At 50.8% G+C, this 15,720-nt stretch overlaps 1 protein-coding gene across 1 annotated transcript; it reads right to left on the reverse strand.

The window, feature by feature from the left end:
- Positions 1–717: 717 nt before the first annotated feature.
- LOC135442099 (SH3 and multiple ankyrin repeat domains protein 1-like) lies at positions 718–15,654 on the reverse strand (the record flags this gene model as incomplete). The annotated part of the gene is made up of 8 exons (XM_064701645.1): positions 15,529–15,654; positions 14,825–14,878; positions 14,674–14,727; positions 12,887–13,009; positions 9,966–10,169; positions 6,476–6,547; positions 5,251–5,359; positions 718–875 (listed from the first exon to the last, which is right to left on the reverse strand). Coding segments are annotated over exons 1-8 (900 nt in total), but the record flags the coding sequence as incomplete, so codon positions are not given.
- Positions 15,655–15,720: the final 66 nt, after the last annotated feature.

Here is a 15,720-nt window from a genome sequence, read left to right on the forward strand (position 1 = left end):
GTGTGTCCCCAATGTCCCCAGGTGTCCCCAGTGTCCCCAATATCCCCAATGTCCCCAATGTCCCCAGGTGTCCCCAATGTCCCCAATGTCCCCAGGTGTCCCCAGTGTCCCCAGGTGTCTCACCAGCAGCGCGGGGTATCTCCGCGTGCACACCGCCCGGTGCAGCGCCGTGGCTGTGCCACCCCCCTGTCCCTGTGTGTCCCCAGTGTCCCCAATGTCCCCAGTGTCCCCAATGTCCCCAGGTGTGTCCCCAATGTCCCCAATGTCCCCAGGTGTGTCCCCAGTGTCCCCAATGTCCCCAGGTGTCCCCAATGTCCCCAGTGTCCCCAATGTCCCCAATGTCCCCAATGTCCCCAATGTCCCCAGTGTCCCCAATGTCCCCAATGTCCCCAATGTCTCACCAGCAGGGCGGGGTATCTCCGCGTGCACACCGCCCGGTGCAGCGCCGTGGCTGTGCCACCCCTGTGTCCCTGTGTGTCCCCAATGTCCCCAATGTCCCCAATGTCCCCAATGTCCCTGTGTGTCCCCAGGTGTCCCCAATGTCCCCAATGTCCCCAATGTCCCCAGGTGTGTCCCCAATGTCTCACCAGCAGGGCGGGGTATCTCCGCGTGCACACCGCCCGGTGCAGCGCCGTGGCTGTGCCACCCCCGTGTCCCTGTGTGTCCCCAGGTGTCCCCAGGTGTCCCCAGTGTCCCCAATGTCCCCAGGTGTCTCACCAGCAGGGCGGGGTATCTCCGCGTGCACACCGCCCGGTGCAGCGCTGTGGCGCCGTCGCGGGCCCGGAAGTCCAGGTGGGCCCCGCCCAGGCAGAGCAGGCGGATGATCTCAACCTCGCCCGGGCCCTCGCGCTGGGCGGCCAGAGTCAGCGGCGTCTCTGGGGACATTGGGGACATTGGGGACACTGGGGACATTGGGGGGATTGGGGACATTGGGGACATTGGGGGGGTTTGGGACGTTGGGGACATTGCAGACACTGGAGACCTCAAGAGGATTTGGGGGTGTTGGGGACATTGGGTCATTGAGAGCATTGGGGACACTGGGGACATTGGGGACACTGGGGACACTGGGGACATTGGGGACATTGGGGGGAGTTGGGACATTGGGGACATTGGGGGGGTTTGGGATGTTGGGGACAGTTGGGGACATTGGGGACATCAGGGGACATTGGGGACACTGTGGGGATTGGGGACATTGGGGGGATTTGGGACGTTGGGGACATTGTGGACACTGGAGACCTCAAGAGGATTTGGGGGTGTTGGGGACATTGGGTCATTGAGAGCATTGGGGACACTGGGGGGATTGGGGACATTGGGGGTTTTGGGACATTGGGGACATTGGGGGGATTTGGGGCGTTGGGGACACTGGGGGGATTTGGGATGTTGGGGACAGTTGGGGACATTGGGGACACTGGGGGCATTGGGGACATTGGGGAGATTTGGGACATTGGGGACATCAGGGGACATTGGGGACACTGTGGGGATTGGGGACATTGGGGGGATTTGGGACATTGGGGACATCAGGGGACATTGGGGACACTGTGGGGATTGGGGACATTGGGGGGATTTGGGACATTGGGGACATTGGGGGGGTTTGGGATGTTGGGGACATTGCGGACACTGGAGACCTCAAGAGGATTTGGGGGTGTTGGGGACATTGGGTCATTGAGAGCATTGGGGACACTGGGGACATTGGGGACATTGGGGATATTGGGGACATCGGGGGGGTTGGGGACATTGGGGACTTTGGGGACATTGGGGGGACTTGGGGATGTCAGGGGGCGTTGGGAGCATTTGGGGGATTTGGGGACATTGGGCAGATTTAGGGGCATTCAGGATATTGGGGACATTAGGGAAATTTGGGGACATTGGGGGGATTTAGGAGATTTTGGGACTCTGGGGACAATGGGGATGTTTGGGACATTGAGAGGATTTGGGGACATTGTGGGACATTGTGGGCTATGGAGAAATTTGGGGACATTGAGAGGATTTGGGGACATTGTGGGACATTGTGGGCTATGGAGAAATTTGGGGACATTGAGAGGATTTGGGGACATTGTGGGACATTGTGGGCTATGGAGAAATTTGGGGACATTGAGAGGATTTGGGGTCATTGTGGGTGTTGGGGGGCATTGAGGGACATTGGGGGGATTTGGGGACGTCAGGGGGTGTTGGGGACAATGGAGCTGTTTGGGGACATTGAGAGGATTTGGGGGGATTGGGGACATTTGGGGTCCTGGGGACATTGAGGGGATTTGGGGATGTCAGGGATGTTTGGGACATTGGGGACATCAGGGACGTTGGGGGGATTTGGGAGATTTGGGACATTGGGGACATTGGTGGCATTGGGGACATTGGGGACATTGGGGCAATGGGGGATTGGAGACATTTGGGGGATTTGGGGACATTGGGGACATTGTGGGTGTTGGGGGGCATTGGGGCAATGGGGGATTTGGGGACATTGGGGACATTGTGGGCTACAGAAAAATTTGGGGACATTGAGGATGTTGGGGACATTGGGTGGGTTTGGGAGATTTGGGGACATTGGGGACACCGGAGCTGTTGGGGGACATTGAGAGGATTTGGTGGCATTGGGGACATTGGGGAAATTTGGGGGTGCTGAGGACATTGGGGACATTGAGAGACATTTGGGGACATTGGGGACGTCAGGGACGTTGGGGGGATGTGGGAGATTTGGGGACATTGGGGACATTGGGGACATTGGAGGGGTTGGGGACTTTGGGGACATTGGGAATGCTGGGGGGATTTGGGGACATTGGGGGCATTGGTGGCATTGGGGACATTGGGGACATTGGGAACACTGGGAGGATTTGGGAGATTTGGGGACATTGGGGACATTGGAGGGGTTGGGGACTTTGGGGACATTGGTGGCATTGGGGACTTTGGGGACATTTGGGGTGCTGAGGACATTGGGGACATTGAGAGACATTTGGGGACATTGGGGACGTCAGGGACGTTGGGGGGATGTGGGAGATTTGGGGACATTGGTGGCATTGGGGACATTGGGGACAATTGGGGATTTGGGGACACTGAGGGGGATTTGGGAGATTTGGGGACATTGGGGACATTGGGGACATTGGGGACAATTGGGGGATTTGGGGACACTAAGGGGAATTTGGGAGATTTGGGGACATTGGGGACATTTGGGGACATTGGTGGCATTGGGGACATTGGGGACATTGGGGGGATGTGGGGACACTGGAGATATCCCTGAGGATTTTGGTGTCCTGGGGTGATTTTTGGGGTGATTTGGGGGATTTTTGGGGTGATTTTTGGGAAGATTTTGAGGCGATTTTGGGATTATTTTGTGGTGATTTGGGGGGATATTTGGGGTGATTTTCGGAAGATTTTGAGGCGATTTTGGGATTATTTTGTGGTGATTTGGGGGGATATTTGGGGTGATTTTTTGGGAAGATTTTGAGATGATTTTTGGATTATTTTGTGTGGTTTGGGGGGATTTTTGGGGTGATGTTTGGTAATTTTTTGGGGGGATGATTTTGGGGTGAGTTTGGGCTGATTTTTGGGGTGATTTTCAGGGGTTTTGGGGCTCACCTCCTGAGTCAGAATTGGGGTAGTTGGGGATTTTTTTTTTTGGGATTATTTTGGGGTGATTTTTGGGGAGATTTTGGGGTGTTTTGGGCTGATATTTTGGGTGTTTTTGGGTCTCACCCTCCGAGTCGGAGTCATGGAAGTTGGGGATTTTTTGGGGTGATTTGTGGATGATTTTTAGGGATTTTTGGGATGATTTTTGGTGATTTTGGGGATAATTTTTAGGATGATTTTGGGGTGATTTTTAGGGTGATTTTTAGGGTGACTTTGTGGGGATTTTAGGGTGGTTCTGGGATGATTTTGGGGCTGAATTTGGGGGAATTTTTGGGATGATTTTTGGATGATTTTGGGGATAATTTTTAGGGTGATTTTTGGGGATTTTGGGGATAATTTTGGGGTGATTTTTGGGGATTTTGGCTCTCCCCCCCCAGTCGGAGTCGTGGTAGTTGGGGATTTTTTGGGATGATTTTTGGGATGATTTTTGGGGTGATTTTTGGGATGATTTTGGGGTGATTTTGAGATGTTTTGGGCTGATTTTGGGGTGTTGCAGGTAATTTTAGGGGATGATTTTTCAGGATTATATTGAGGTGATTTTGGGAGGTATTGGGGTAATTTTTTGGATGATTTTGGGGAGATTTTGGGATGATTTTAGGGTAATTTTTGGAGTAATTTTGGGGTGCTTTGGGCTGAGTTTTTGGGGTGATTTTGGGATGATTTGGGGACGATTTTCAGGGGATTTTTTGGATTATTTTGGGGATAATTTTTAGAATGATTTTAGGGTGGTTCTGGGATCATTTTGGGGCTGAATTTGGGGATAATTTTGGGGTGATTTTGTGTGATTTTGGGTCTCACCCCCCGAGTCGGAGTCGTGGTAGTTGGGGATTTTGGGGTGATTTTGGGATGATTTTGGGATGATTTTTGGGGTGATTTTTGGGATGATTTTGGGGTGTTTTGGGCTGATTTTTTGGATGGTTTTAGGGATGATTTTGGGGTGATTTTTGGGGATTTTGGGTCTCACCCTCCGAGTTGGAGTCGTGGTAGTTGGGGATTCTTTGGGGCGATTTTAGGGTGGTTCTGGGATGATTTTTGGGGTGATTTTGGGCTGATTTTTTGGGATGTTTTGAGGGACGATTTTGGGGGGATTTTGGGTCTCACCCCCCGAGTCGGAGTCGTGGTAGTTGGGGATTCTTTGGGCTGATTTTTTGGGATGATTTTAGGGAGGATTTTGGGGTGATTTTTGGGGATTTTGGGGTGTTTTGGGCTGAGTTTTTGGGATGGTTTTGAGGATGATTTTAGGGATGATTTTGGGGTGATTTTGGGGGATTTTGGCTCTCACCCTCGAGTCGGAGTCGTGGTAGTTGGAGATTTTGGGATGATGTTTCGGGATGATTTTTGGGGTGATTTTGGGGTGTTTTGGGCTGAGTTTTTGGGATGATTTTGGGATGATTTTAGGGACAATTTTGGGGTGATTTTGGGGGATTTTGGGTCTCACCCCCCGAGTCGGAGTCGTGGTAGTTGGGGATTCTTTGGGGTGATTTTAGGGTGATTTAGGGGTTATTTTAGGGTGGTTCTGGGATGATTTTTGGGGTGATTTTTGAGGTGATTTTGAGGTGTTTTGGGCTGATTTTTTGGGATGATTTGAGGGACGATTTTGGGGTGATTTTGGGGGATGTTGGGTCTCACCCCCCGAGTCGGAGTCGTGGTAGTTGGGGTCCAGCCCCCGCTCCAGCAGCCGCGCCACCTTCTCGGCCGAGCCGTGCTGGACGTAATCCAGAAACTTCCGCAGCCCCGTCTGGGGACATTGGGGACATTGGGGACAATGAGGGGACATTGGGGACAATGGGGGGATTGGGGACATTTGGGGACATTGGGGACAATGGGACATTGGGGACGTTGGGGACAATGAGGGGACATTGGGGATAATGGGGGGATTGGGGACATTGGGGACATTGGGGACACTCAAGGGACATTGGGGACAATGGGGACATTGGGGACATTGGGGACAATGGGGATAATGGGGGGATTGCGGACGTTGGGGACATTTGGGGACATTGGGGACATTGGGGACATTGGGGACATTGGGGACATTGGGGACAATGGGGACATTGGGGGGATTGGGGACATTTGAGTCAATGGGGACATTTTTGGGACATTTGGGGACATTTTTGGGACACTTTTTGAGACATTTAGGGACATTTAGGGGGATTTTGGGGACATTTTGGGACATTTTTGGGACATTTTGGGACATTTTTGGGACATTTGGGGACATTTTTGGGACACTTTTTGAGACATTTAGGGACATTTAGGGGGATTTTGGGGACATTTTGGGACATTTTTGGGACATTTTGGGGCTTTTGGGGACATTTTGGGGACACCCAAGAGTCCCCCAGGGGACACCCAAGAGGGGCGTGGCCACGCAGGCTGGGGGGCGTGGCCTCAAAGAGGATGGGAGTGGCCAGGGAAAGAGGCGTGGCCAAAAGGGAAAGGGGCGATGTCATTGTGTAATGGGTGTGGCCAATGCACAAAGGGGTGGGGCCAAGTCACAGATGGGCGTGGCCAGGGGTAGAGCGTGACAAGGAAGTGAGGGGCGTGGCCACAGAGAGGGGCGTGGCCAAAGTGCAGGGGGCGTGGACATTAAATAGAGAGGGGTGTGGCCAATACATAGGGGCATGGCCTATGAGAAATAGGGCGTGTCCAGGAAATCAGGGGGCGTGGCCAAGCACCAGAGGGTGTGGCCAAGCACACATCGGAGTGCTTTGCTGTAGAAAAGGGGCGTGGCCAGAGGTTGTGGGCGTGTCCAGTGTTTGGGGCGTGGTCATTGATCAGAGGGGCGTGGTCATTGATCAGAGGGGCGTGGTCAGGAAGGGGAGGGGGCGTGGCCTCGGGGCAGGGGGCGTGTCCCACCCACCTTGGTGTGCAGCTTGGCCAGTTGTTTCTCGTCCAGGTTCGTTTGTTTGTACACCCGGGTCTTGTACCGGAACTGGGGGCGGGGTCAGCACGGGGACACGCCCCCAACAAAGGGGGACACGCCCCAACCCTGCCCAGACCACGCCCACCCCCGGGAGGAAACCCACACCTGTCTCAAACCACGCCCACCCTGCTGGATATCACCTAGAGCTGCCCTTAGCCACGCCCACTTACAAAGGACACACCCTAGGTGTGATCTAAGCCACGCCCACCTAGATGACCACGCCCACAAAAGCCCCTCCCCCTTCCTGACCACGCCTCCTTTCTCCCAACACAAACTCCGCCCACTTTTTGCCCCATTTTCCCTCATTGGCTCCTCCCCAAATTCAAACCACGCCCTCTCCCACCCCAAGCCACACCCACTATCTGGCCACGCCCAAAAGAGGCCACGCCTCTTGACCACGCCCACTTCAACCCCAATTTTGCCATTTTTACCAAAATTCTGTCTCTTAAACCCATCCCCAAGTGGAGACCACGCCCACCTCATGGTCACACCCACCCATTAGCCACACCCACTATGACCACACCCCTATGACCACACCCAGACCCTGGCCACGCCCACTTTCGATCCTTTTTATTTTTAACCCCAAATCTGCCATTTTAACCAAAATTCTCCCTCATTAAACCCACTCTACATTGAAGCCACGCCCCCAGGACCACACCCACTCTGACCACGCCCACAGGGCCACACTCTAAGATGACCACGCCCACACCCAGGTAGGCCACGCCCACCCCACATCAATTTAACCCCAAATCTGCCACTTTAACCCAAATTCTCTCTCATTAACGCTGCCCTAAGTTGAAGCCACGCCCCCAGGACCACACCCACAATGACCACGCCCACACACCAATAGGCCACGCCCACCCTACAGAATTTTAACCCCAAATCAGCCTCTTTTGGCCAAATTTCCTCCAATAAAACCCTCTAAAATCCATGCCACGCCCACCCCATGACCACACCCACCCTCAGGGCCACGCCCACAAATGACCACGCCCACGTGACCCCACCCAGATCCTAACAACGCCCACCTCTCATTATTTTGACCCCAAATCCGCCATTTTAATCCAAATTCTTCCCCCTTAGCCCCGCCCCAAACTGACACCACACCCGCCAGGGACCACACCCACAGTGGCCACGCCCACCCCAATAAGCCACGCCCACTCCACACCAATTTATCCCCAAATTTGCCACTTTTACCCAACTTTTCCCCAATGTGCCCCGCCCCAAACTGAGGCTATGACCCCAGGGACCACACCCACAGTGGCCAGGCCCACCTCGAGTTAGGCCACGCCCACCGTGCATTATTTTAACCCCAAATCCGCCACTTTTACCTCAATTTCTCCCCCACATACCCCACCCCAAATTGACTGCACACCCCCTATGACCACACCCACAATGACCACGCCCACCAACCAATAGGCCACGCCCACTCCACACCATTTTAACCCCAAATCTGCCACTTTTACCCAATTTTTTCCCAATGTGCCCCGCCCCAAACTGACGCTATGACCCCAGGGACCACACCCACAGTGACCACGCCCACCTCGGGTTAGGCCACGCCCACCCTACCTAAATTTAACCCCAAATCCGCCATTTTTACCCAACTCCTCCCCCACATACCCCACCCCAAACACCCCCAGGACCACACCCACAGTGACCACGCCCACCAACCAACAGGCCACGCCCACTCCACACCATTTTAACCCCAAATTCGCCACTTTTACCCAACTTTTTCCCAATGTACCCCACCCCAAACTGACGCTATGACCCCAGGGACCACCCCCACAGTGACCACGCCCACCTCGAGTTAGGCCACGCCCACCGTGCATTATTTTAACCCCAAATTCGCCACTTTTACCTAATTTTTTCCCAATATACCTCACCCCAAACTGACTCTATGACCCCAGGGACCACACCCACAGTGACCGCGCCCTCTCAGCAATAGACCACGCCCACTCACACCATTTTAACCCCAAATTTGCCACTTTTACCCAACTCCTCCCCCATATACTCCACCCCTAACACCCCCGGGACCACACCCACAGTGACCACGCCCACCAACCAACAGGCCACGCCCACCACACACCATTTTAACCCCAAATTCGCCACTTTTACCCAACTTTTCCCCAATGTGCCGCACCACAAACTGACGCTATGACCCAGGGACCACCCCCACAGTGACCACGCCCAGTCAGCAATAGACCACGCCCACTCACACCATTTTAACCCCAAATCCGCCACTTTAACCCAACTTTTCTCCAATGTGCCCCACCCCCACAGTGACCACGCCCCCATGACCTCCCCCAACCCCACGGCCACGCCCACCCTACATAAATTTAACCCCAAATCCACCGCATTTACCCAACTCCTCCCCCCACAAACGCCCCTAGGACCACACCCACAGTGGCCATGCCCACCTCGAGTTAGGCCACGCCCACCGCGCATTATTTTAACCCCAAATCTGCCACATTTACCCAACTCCTCCCCCATATACTCCACCCCTAACACCCCCGGGACCACACCCACAGTGACCACGCCCACCAACTAACAGGCCACGCCTACCATGCATTATTTTAACCCCAAATCTGCCACATTTATCCAACTCCTCCCCCATATACTCCACCCCTAACACCCCCGGGACCACACCCACAGTGACCACGCCACCAACTAACAGGCCACGCCTACCACACACCATTTTAACCCCAAATTCGCCACTTTTACCCAACTTTTCCCCAATCTACCCCACCACAAACTCTCCCAGGACCACACCCACAGTGACCACGCCCCCATGACCTCCCCCAACCCCACGGCCACGCCCACCCTACATAAATTTAACCCCAAATCCGCCGCATTTACCCAACTCCTCCCCCGCAAACGCCCCTAGGACCACACCCACAGTGACCACGCCCACCTCGAGTTAGGCCACGCCCACCGTGCATTATTTTAACCCCAAATCCGCCGTTCTTACCCAAAATTTTCCCAATCTACCCCACCCCAAACTGACACTATGACCCCCAGGGACCACCCCCACAGTGACCACGCCCACCAACTAACAGGCCACGCCCACCATGCATTATTTTAACCCCAAATCCGCCACATTTACCCAACTCCTCCCCCCACAAACGCCCCTAGGACCACACCCACAGAGACCACGCCCACCAAACAACAGGCCACGCCCACTCCACACCATTTTAACCCCAAATTCGCCACTTTTACCCAACTTTTCCCCAATCTGCCCCACCACAAACTCTCCCAGGACCACACCCACGGTGACCACGCCCCCATGACCTCCCCCAAGCCCACGGCCACGCCCACCCTACCTAAATTTAACCCCAAATCCGCCGCTTTTACCCAACTCCTCCCCCCACAAACGCCCCTAGGACCACACCCACGGTGACCACGCCCCTCCCGCACCCCAGACCACGCCCACCTCGAGGTAGGGCACGCCCTGGTCGAAGCTCTGGGGGTAATCGCGCAGCGGGCGCTCCTCGTCCAGGAACTTGGCGTCGCGGCCGGCGGCCGCCGGCTGGAAGAGGCCGTAGTTGAGGCCGTCGTGGAGCCCCTCGGTCAGCGCGCAGAGCAGCTGCTGCTTGGCCGCCCACACGGCCGCGCCCGGGTCGAAGCGCAGGCACTTCTGGGGAGGGGGGGGAAATTGGGGGGTCAGGAACCCCAAAAGTGAAAGGCGTGATGAGGGGAACCCAAAAAACCCCGAGTTTCGGGAGCCCTGGGTGAGGGAATTGCACTAAATCTCCTCAAAATGGTCAAAAAACCAACAAACTCCCTGGCAGGAGATGCAAAAATGCAGATTTGGAGAGTCAGGGCAGGGGGAACCCCAAAAGTGAAACCCCAAATGAAGGGAACCCCAAAATCCCCAGGTTGGGGGAGCCCTGGGTGAGGAAATTGCACCAAATCTCTTCCAAATGAACCAGAAAGCTCCCAAATCCCATGGGATTAATCCCAAAAATCGGGGTGTCAGGTCCTGGGGAACCCCAAAAGTGAAACCCCAAAAGGTTTGGGGTGAGGGGACCCCAAAAACCTCCAGGTTTGGGGAGTGTTGGGTGAGGAAATTGTCTCAAATCGACTCAAAAAATCCAAGAAAAAAACCCTAAAAAAACCCCAAATCCCCTGGGAGGAATCCCAAAAATTGGAACCCCAAAGGTTTTTGGGGGGTCAGGGCAGGGGGAACCCCAAAAGTGAAAGGCGTGATGAAGGGAACCCAAAAAATCCCGAGTTTGGGGAGCCCTGGGTGAGGAAATTGCCTCAAATCTCCTCAAATTGCCCCTAAAAAAAAACCCCAAAACCTCTGGGATGAATCTCCAAAAATGGAACCCTAAAGGTTTTTGGGGTATCAGGTCCTGGGGAACCCCAAAAGTGAAACCCCAAAAGGTTTGGGGTGAGGGGACCCCAAAATCCCCAGGTTTGGGGAGTGTTGGGCGAGGAAATTGCCTCAAATCGACTCAAAAAACCCCAAAAAAAACCCCTAAAAAAACCCCCCAAAACCCCTGGGATGAGTCCCAAAAATTGGAACCCCAAAGGTTTTTGGGGGGTCAGGTCATGGGGAACCCCAAAAGTGAAACCCCAAAAGGTTTGGGGTGAGGGGACCCCAAAATCCCCAGGTTTGGGGAGTGTTGGATGAGGAAATTGCCTCAAAAAAACCCCAAAAAACCCTAAAAAAACCCCAAAAATCCCCTGGGATGAATCCCAGACATGGAACCCTAAAGGTTTTTGGGGGGTCAGGGCAGGGGGAACCCCAAAAACCAACCCCTAACCCACCCCTAAATGAGGGGACCCCAAAAAACCCCAAATTCAAGGAGTTTATGGTGGGGAAATTGCCCCAAATGGCTTCAAAATACCCCAAAAAAACCCTAAAAAAAAAACCAAAATCCCAAAATCCCCCTGGGATGAGTCCCAAAAATTGAGGGTAAAATTCCCAATTTTGGGGGAAAAATTCCCAATTTTTGGGGTAAAATTCCCAATTTTGGGGGTAAAATTCCCAATTTTTTGCGGCTCTCCCCAATTTTTGGGGGGAAAAAATTTCCCAATTTTAGGAGAGGAATTCCTGATTTTTTTGGGGGGGGAATATTCCCAATTTTTTAAGGGAAATTTTCCAATTTTTAAAGGGAAAACAGCCAGATTTTGGGGGGAAATTTCCCAATATTTTTGGGGATGAAATCTCCCATTTTTTTGGAGAAAAAAATTCCCAATTTTTCCCCTCTTCCCCAACAATTTTTTCCCTCTTCCCCCCAACATTTCCCTGCTGATTTTTTGCCCGTTTTTGCCATTTTTTCATGAATGGTTTTTGCCTATTCCCGCTGATTTTTTGCTCATTTTTGCCATTTTTTGGGGAATCTTTCCCCGTTTTCCCGGTGATTTTTTACCATTTTTTCAGGAATTTTTTCCCGTTTTCCCACTGATTTTTTCCCCATTTTTTGGGGAATTTTTTCCCGGTTTCCCGCTGATTTTTTGCCCGTTTTTGCCATTTTTTCAGGAATTTTTCCCATTTTCCCGCTGACTTTTTACCCGTTTTTGCCCATTTTTGGGGAATTTTTCCCCGTTTTCCCGCTGATTTTTTGCCCATTTTTTCAGGAATTTTTTGTGCCCATTCCCGGTGACTTTTTACCATATTTTCAGGAACTTTTTGGGCCCATTCCCGCTGATTTTTTGCCATTTTTTCAGGAATTTTTTCCCATTTTCCCGCCTGATTTTCCCCCCATTTTTGGGGAATTTTTCCCCGTTTTCCTGCTGAGTTTTTGCCCATTTTTTGGGGAATTTTTCCCCGTTTTCCCGCTGATTTTTTCCCTATTTTTGGGGAATTTTTCCCCGTTTTCCCACTGATTTTTTACCATTTTTTGGGGAATTTTTTCCCACTGAATTTCTGCCATTTTTTGGGGAATTTTTTCCCTTTTTCCCGCTGATTTTTTCCCCATTTTTTGGGGAATTTTTCCCGTTTTCCCGCTGATTTTTCCCCATTTTTTCCGGAATTTTTCCCCATTTTCCTGCTGTTTTTTTGCCCGTTTTTGGGGAATTTTTTCCCATTTTCCTGCTGATTTTTCCCCATTTTTGGGGGACTTTTTCCCATTTTCCCGCTGATTTTTTGCCATTCTTTGGGGAATTTTTCCCCGTTTTCCCGCCAATTTTTTCCCCATTTTGGGGGGCTTTTTCCCGTTTTCCCGCTGATTTTTTCCCCATTTTTGGGGAATTTTTTCCCGTTTTCCTGCCGATTTTTTGCCATTTTTTGGGGAATTTTTCCCCGTTTTCCCACTGAATTTTTGCCATTTTTTGGGGAATTTTTCCCGTTTTCCCGCTGATTTTTTCCCATTTTTTCCCGGTATTTTCCCGCTCCCCGCTCACCGTCTGGTGCAGGTCGGGGATGCCGATGCGGAACACCATCATGCTGAAATGATCCTCGGGCGGGGGCCGGGGGGGGCCAGGAATTTTTCCCCGTTTTCCTGCTGATTTTTTCCCCGTTTTTGCCTATTTTTTGGGGAATTTTTCCCTTTTTCCCGCTGATTTTTTCCCCATTTTTGCCCATTTTTTGGGGAATTTTTCCCCGTTTTCCCGCTGATTCTTTACTATTTTTTGGGCAATTTTTTCCCATTTTCCCGCTGATTTTTTGCCATTTTTGGGGAATTTTTCCCATTTTCCCACTGATTTTTTGCCCATTTTTGGGGAATTTTTCCCCGTTTTCCCACTGAATTTTTGCCATTTTTTGGGGAATTTTTTCCCTTTTTCCCGCTGAATTTTTGCCATTTTTTGGGAATTTTTTCCCATTTTCCCACTGATTTTTTTGCCATTTTTTGGGGAATTTTTCCCGTTTTCCCACTGATTTTTTGCCCATTTTTGGGGAATTTTTTCCCTTTTTCCCACTGAATTTTTGCCATTTTTTGGGGAATTTTTTCCCTTTTTCCCACTGAATTTTTGCCATTTTTTGGGGGATTTTTCCCCGTTTTCCCGCTGATTTTTTCCCCATTTTTTGGGGAATTTTTCCCCGTTTTCCAGGCGATTTTTTGCCATTTTTTGGGGAATTTTTCCCGTTTTCCAGGTGATTTTTTCCCCATTTTTTGGGGAATTTTTCCCTTTTCCCGCTGATTCTTTACTATTTTTTGGGCAATTTTTTCCCATTTTCCCGCTGAATTTTTGCCATTTTTTGGGGAATTTTTTCCCTTTTTCCCACTGAATTTTTTCCCCATTTTTGGGGGATTTTTCCCCGTTTTCCTGCCGATTTTTTCCCCATTTTTTGGGGAATTTTTCCCATTTTCCTGCCAATTTTTTGCCATTTTTTGGGGAATTTTTCCCCGTTTTCCCGCTGATTTTTTCCCCATTTTTTGGGGAATTTTTTCCCGTTTTCCCACTGATTTTTTGCCATTTTTTGGGGAATTTTTCCCCATTTTCCCACTGATTTTTCCCCCATTTTTTGGGGAATTTTTCCCCATTTTCCTGCCGATTTTTTGCCCATTTTTGCCCGTTTTTTGGGGAATTTTTCCCTGTTTTCCTGCCGATTTTTTGCCATTTTTTCAGGAATTTTTCCCCATTTTCCCACTGAATTTTTGCCATTTTTTGGGGAATTTTTTCCCGTTTTCCCGCTGACTTTTCCCCCATTTTTTCCCATGTTCATGAATTTTTTCCCTTTTCCCCACTGAATTTTTACCATTTTTTTCATGAATTTCTTCCCGTTTTCCCACTGAATTTTTTGCCTTTTTTTGGGGAATTTTTCCCCGTTTTCCCGCTGATTTTTTGCCCATTTTTGCCACTTTTTGGGGAATTTTTTGTGCCCATTCCCGCTGTGCTTTTGCCATTTTTTGGGAAATTTTTCCCGTTTTCCTACCGATTTTTTGCCATTTTTTGGGGAATTTTTTCCCTTTTTCCCACTGAATTTTTGCCATTTTTTGGGGAATTTTTTCCCCGTTTTCCCACTGAATTTTTGCCATTTTTTGGGGAATTTTTCCCCATTTTCCCACTGAATTTCTGCCATTTTTTGGGGAATTTTTTCCCGTTTTCCCGCTGATTTTTTCCCCATTTTTGGGGGAATTTTTTCCCGTTTTCTCGCTGATTTTTTGCCCGTTTTTGCCCATTTTTTGGGGAATTTTTCCCCATTTTCCCTCTGATTTTTTCCCCATTTTCCCGGATTTCCCGCTCACCGTCTGGTGCAGGTCGGGGATGCCGATGCGGAACACCATCATGCTGAAATGATCCTCGGGCGGGGGCCGGGGGGGGCCATGAATTTTTTACCATTTTTTCCCCATTTTTTCCCCGTTTTTCCCCATTTTTTCCCTGTATTTCCCCGCTCACCGTCTGGTGCAGGTCGGGGATGCCGATGCGGAACACCATCATGCTGAAATGATCCTCGGGCGGGGGCCGGGGGGGGCCATGAATTTTTTCCCGTTTTCCCGCTGATTTTTTGCCATTTTTTGGGGAATTTTTCCCGCTGAATTTTTGCCATTTTTTGGGGAATTTTTTCCCGTTTTCCCGCTGAATTTCTGCCATTTTTTGGGGAATTTTTTTCCTTTTTCCCACTGAATTTTTGCCATTTTTTGGGGAATTTTTTCCAGTTTTCCTGCCGATTTTTTGCCCATTTTTGCCCATTTTTGGGGAATTTTTTCCCTTTTTCCCACTGAATTTTTGCCATTTTTTGGGGAATTTTTCCCCATTTTCCTGCCGATTTTTTCCCCATTTTTTGGGGAATTTTTCCCCGTTTTCCCACTGAATTTCTGCCATTTTTTGGGGGATTTTCCCCCGTTTTCCTGCCGATTTTTTGCCATTTTTGGGGGAATTTTTCCCCGTTTTTCTGCCGATTTTTTGGGGAATTTTTTCCCATTTTCCCGCTGATTTTTTGCCATTTTTTGGGGAATTTTTCCCCGTTTTTCTGCCGATTTTTTGGGGAATTTTTTCCCTTTTTCCCACTGAATTTCTGCCATTTTTTGGGGAATTTTTTCCCATTTTCCCGCTGATTTTTTTCCCCATTTTTCCCGGTATTTTCCCATGTTCCCGCTCACCGTCTGGTGCAGGTCGGGGATGCCGATGCGGAACACCATCATGCTGAAATGATCCTCGGGCGGGGGCCGGGCGGGGCCATGAATTTTTCCCGTTTTCTCGCTGATTTTTTGCCCGTTTTTGCCCATTTTTTGGGGAATTTTTCCCCATTTTCCCTCTGATTTTTTCCCCATTTTTTCCCCATTTTTTCCCCC

The sequence above is a fragment of the Zonotrichia leucophrys genome, unplaced genomic scaffold (genome assembly GCF_028769735.1).
Source record: "Zonotrichia leucophrys gambelii isolate GWCS_2022_RI unplaced genomic scaffold, RI_Zleu_2.0 Scaffold_1081_16227, whole genome shotgun sequence".
In the NCBI taxonomy this organism is placed as follows: domain Eukaryota; kingdom Metazoa; phylum Chordata; class Aves; order Passeriformes; family Passerellidae; genus Zonotrichia; species Zonotrichia leucophrys.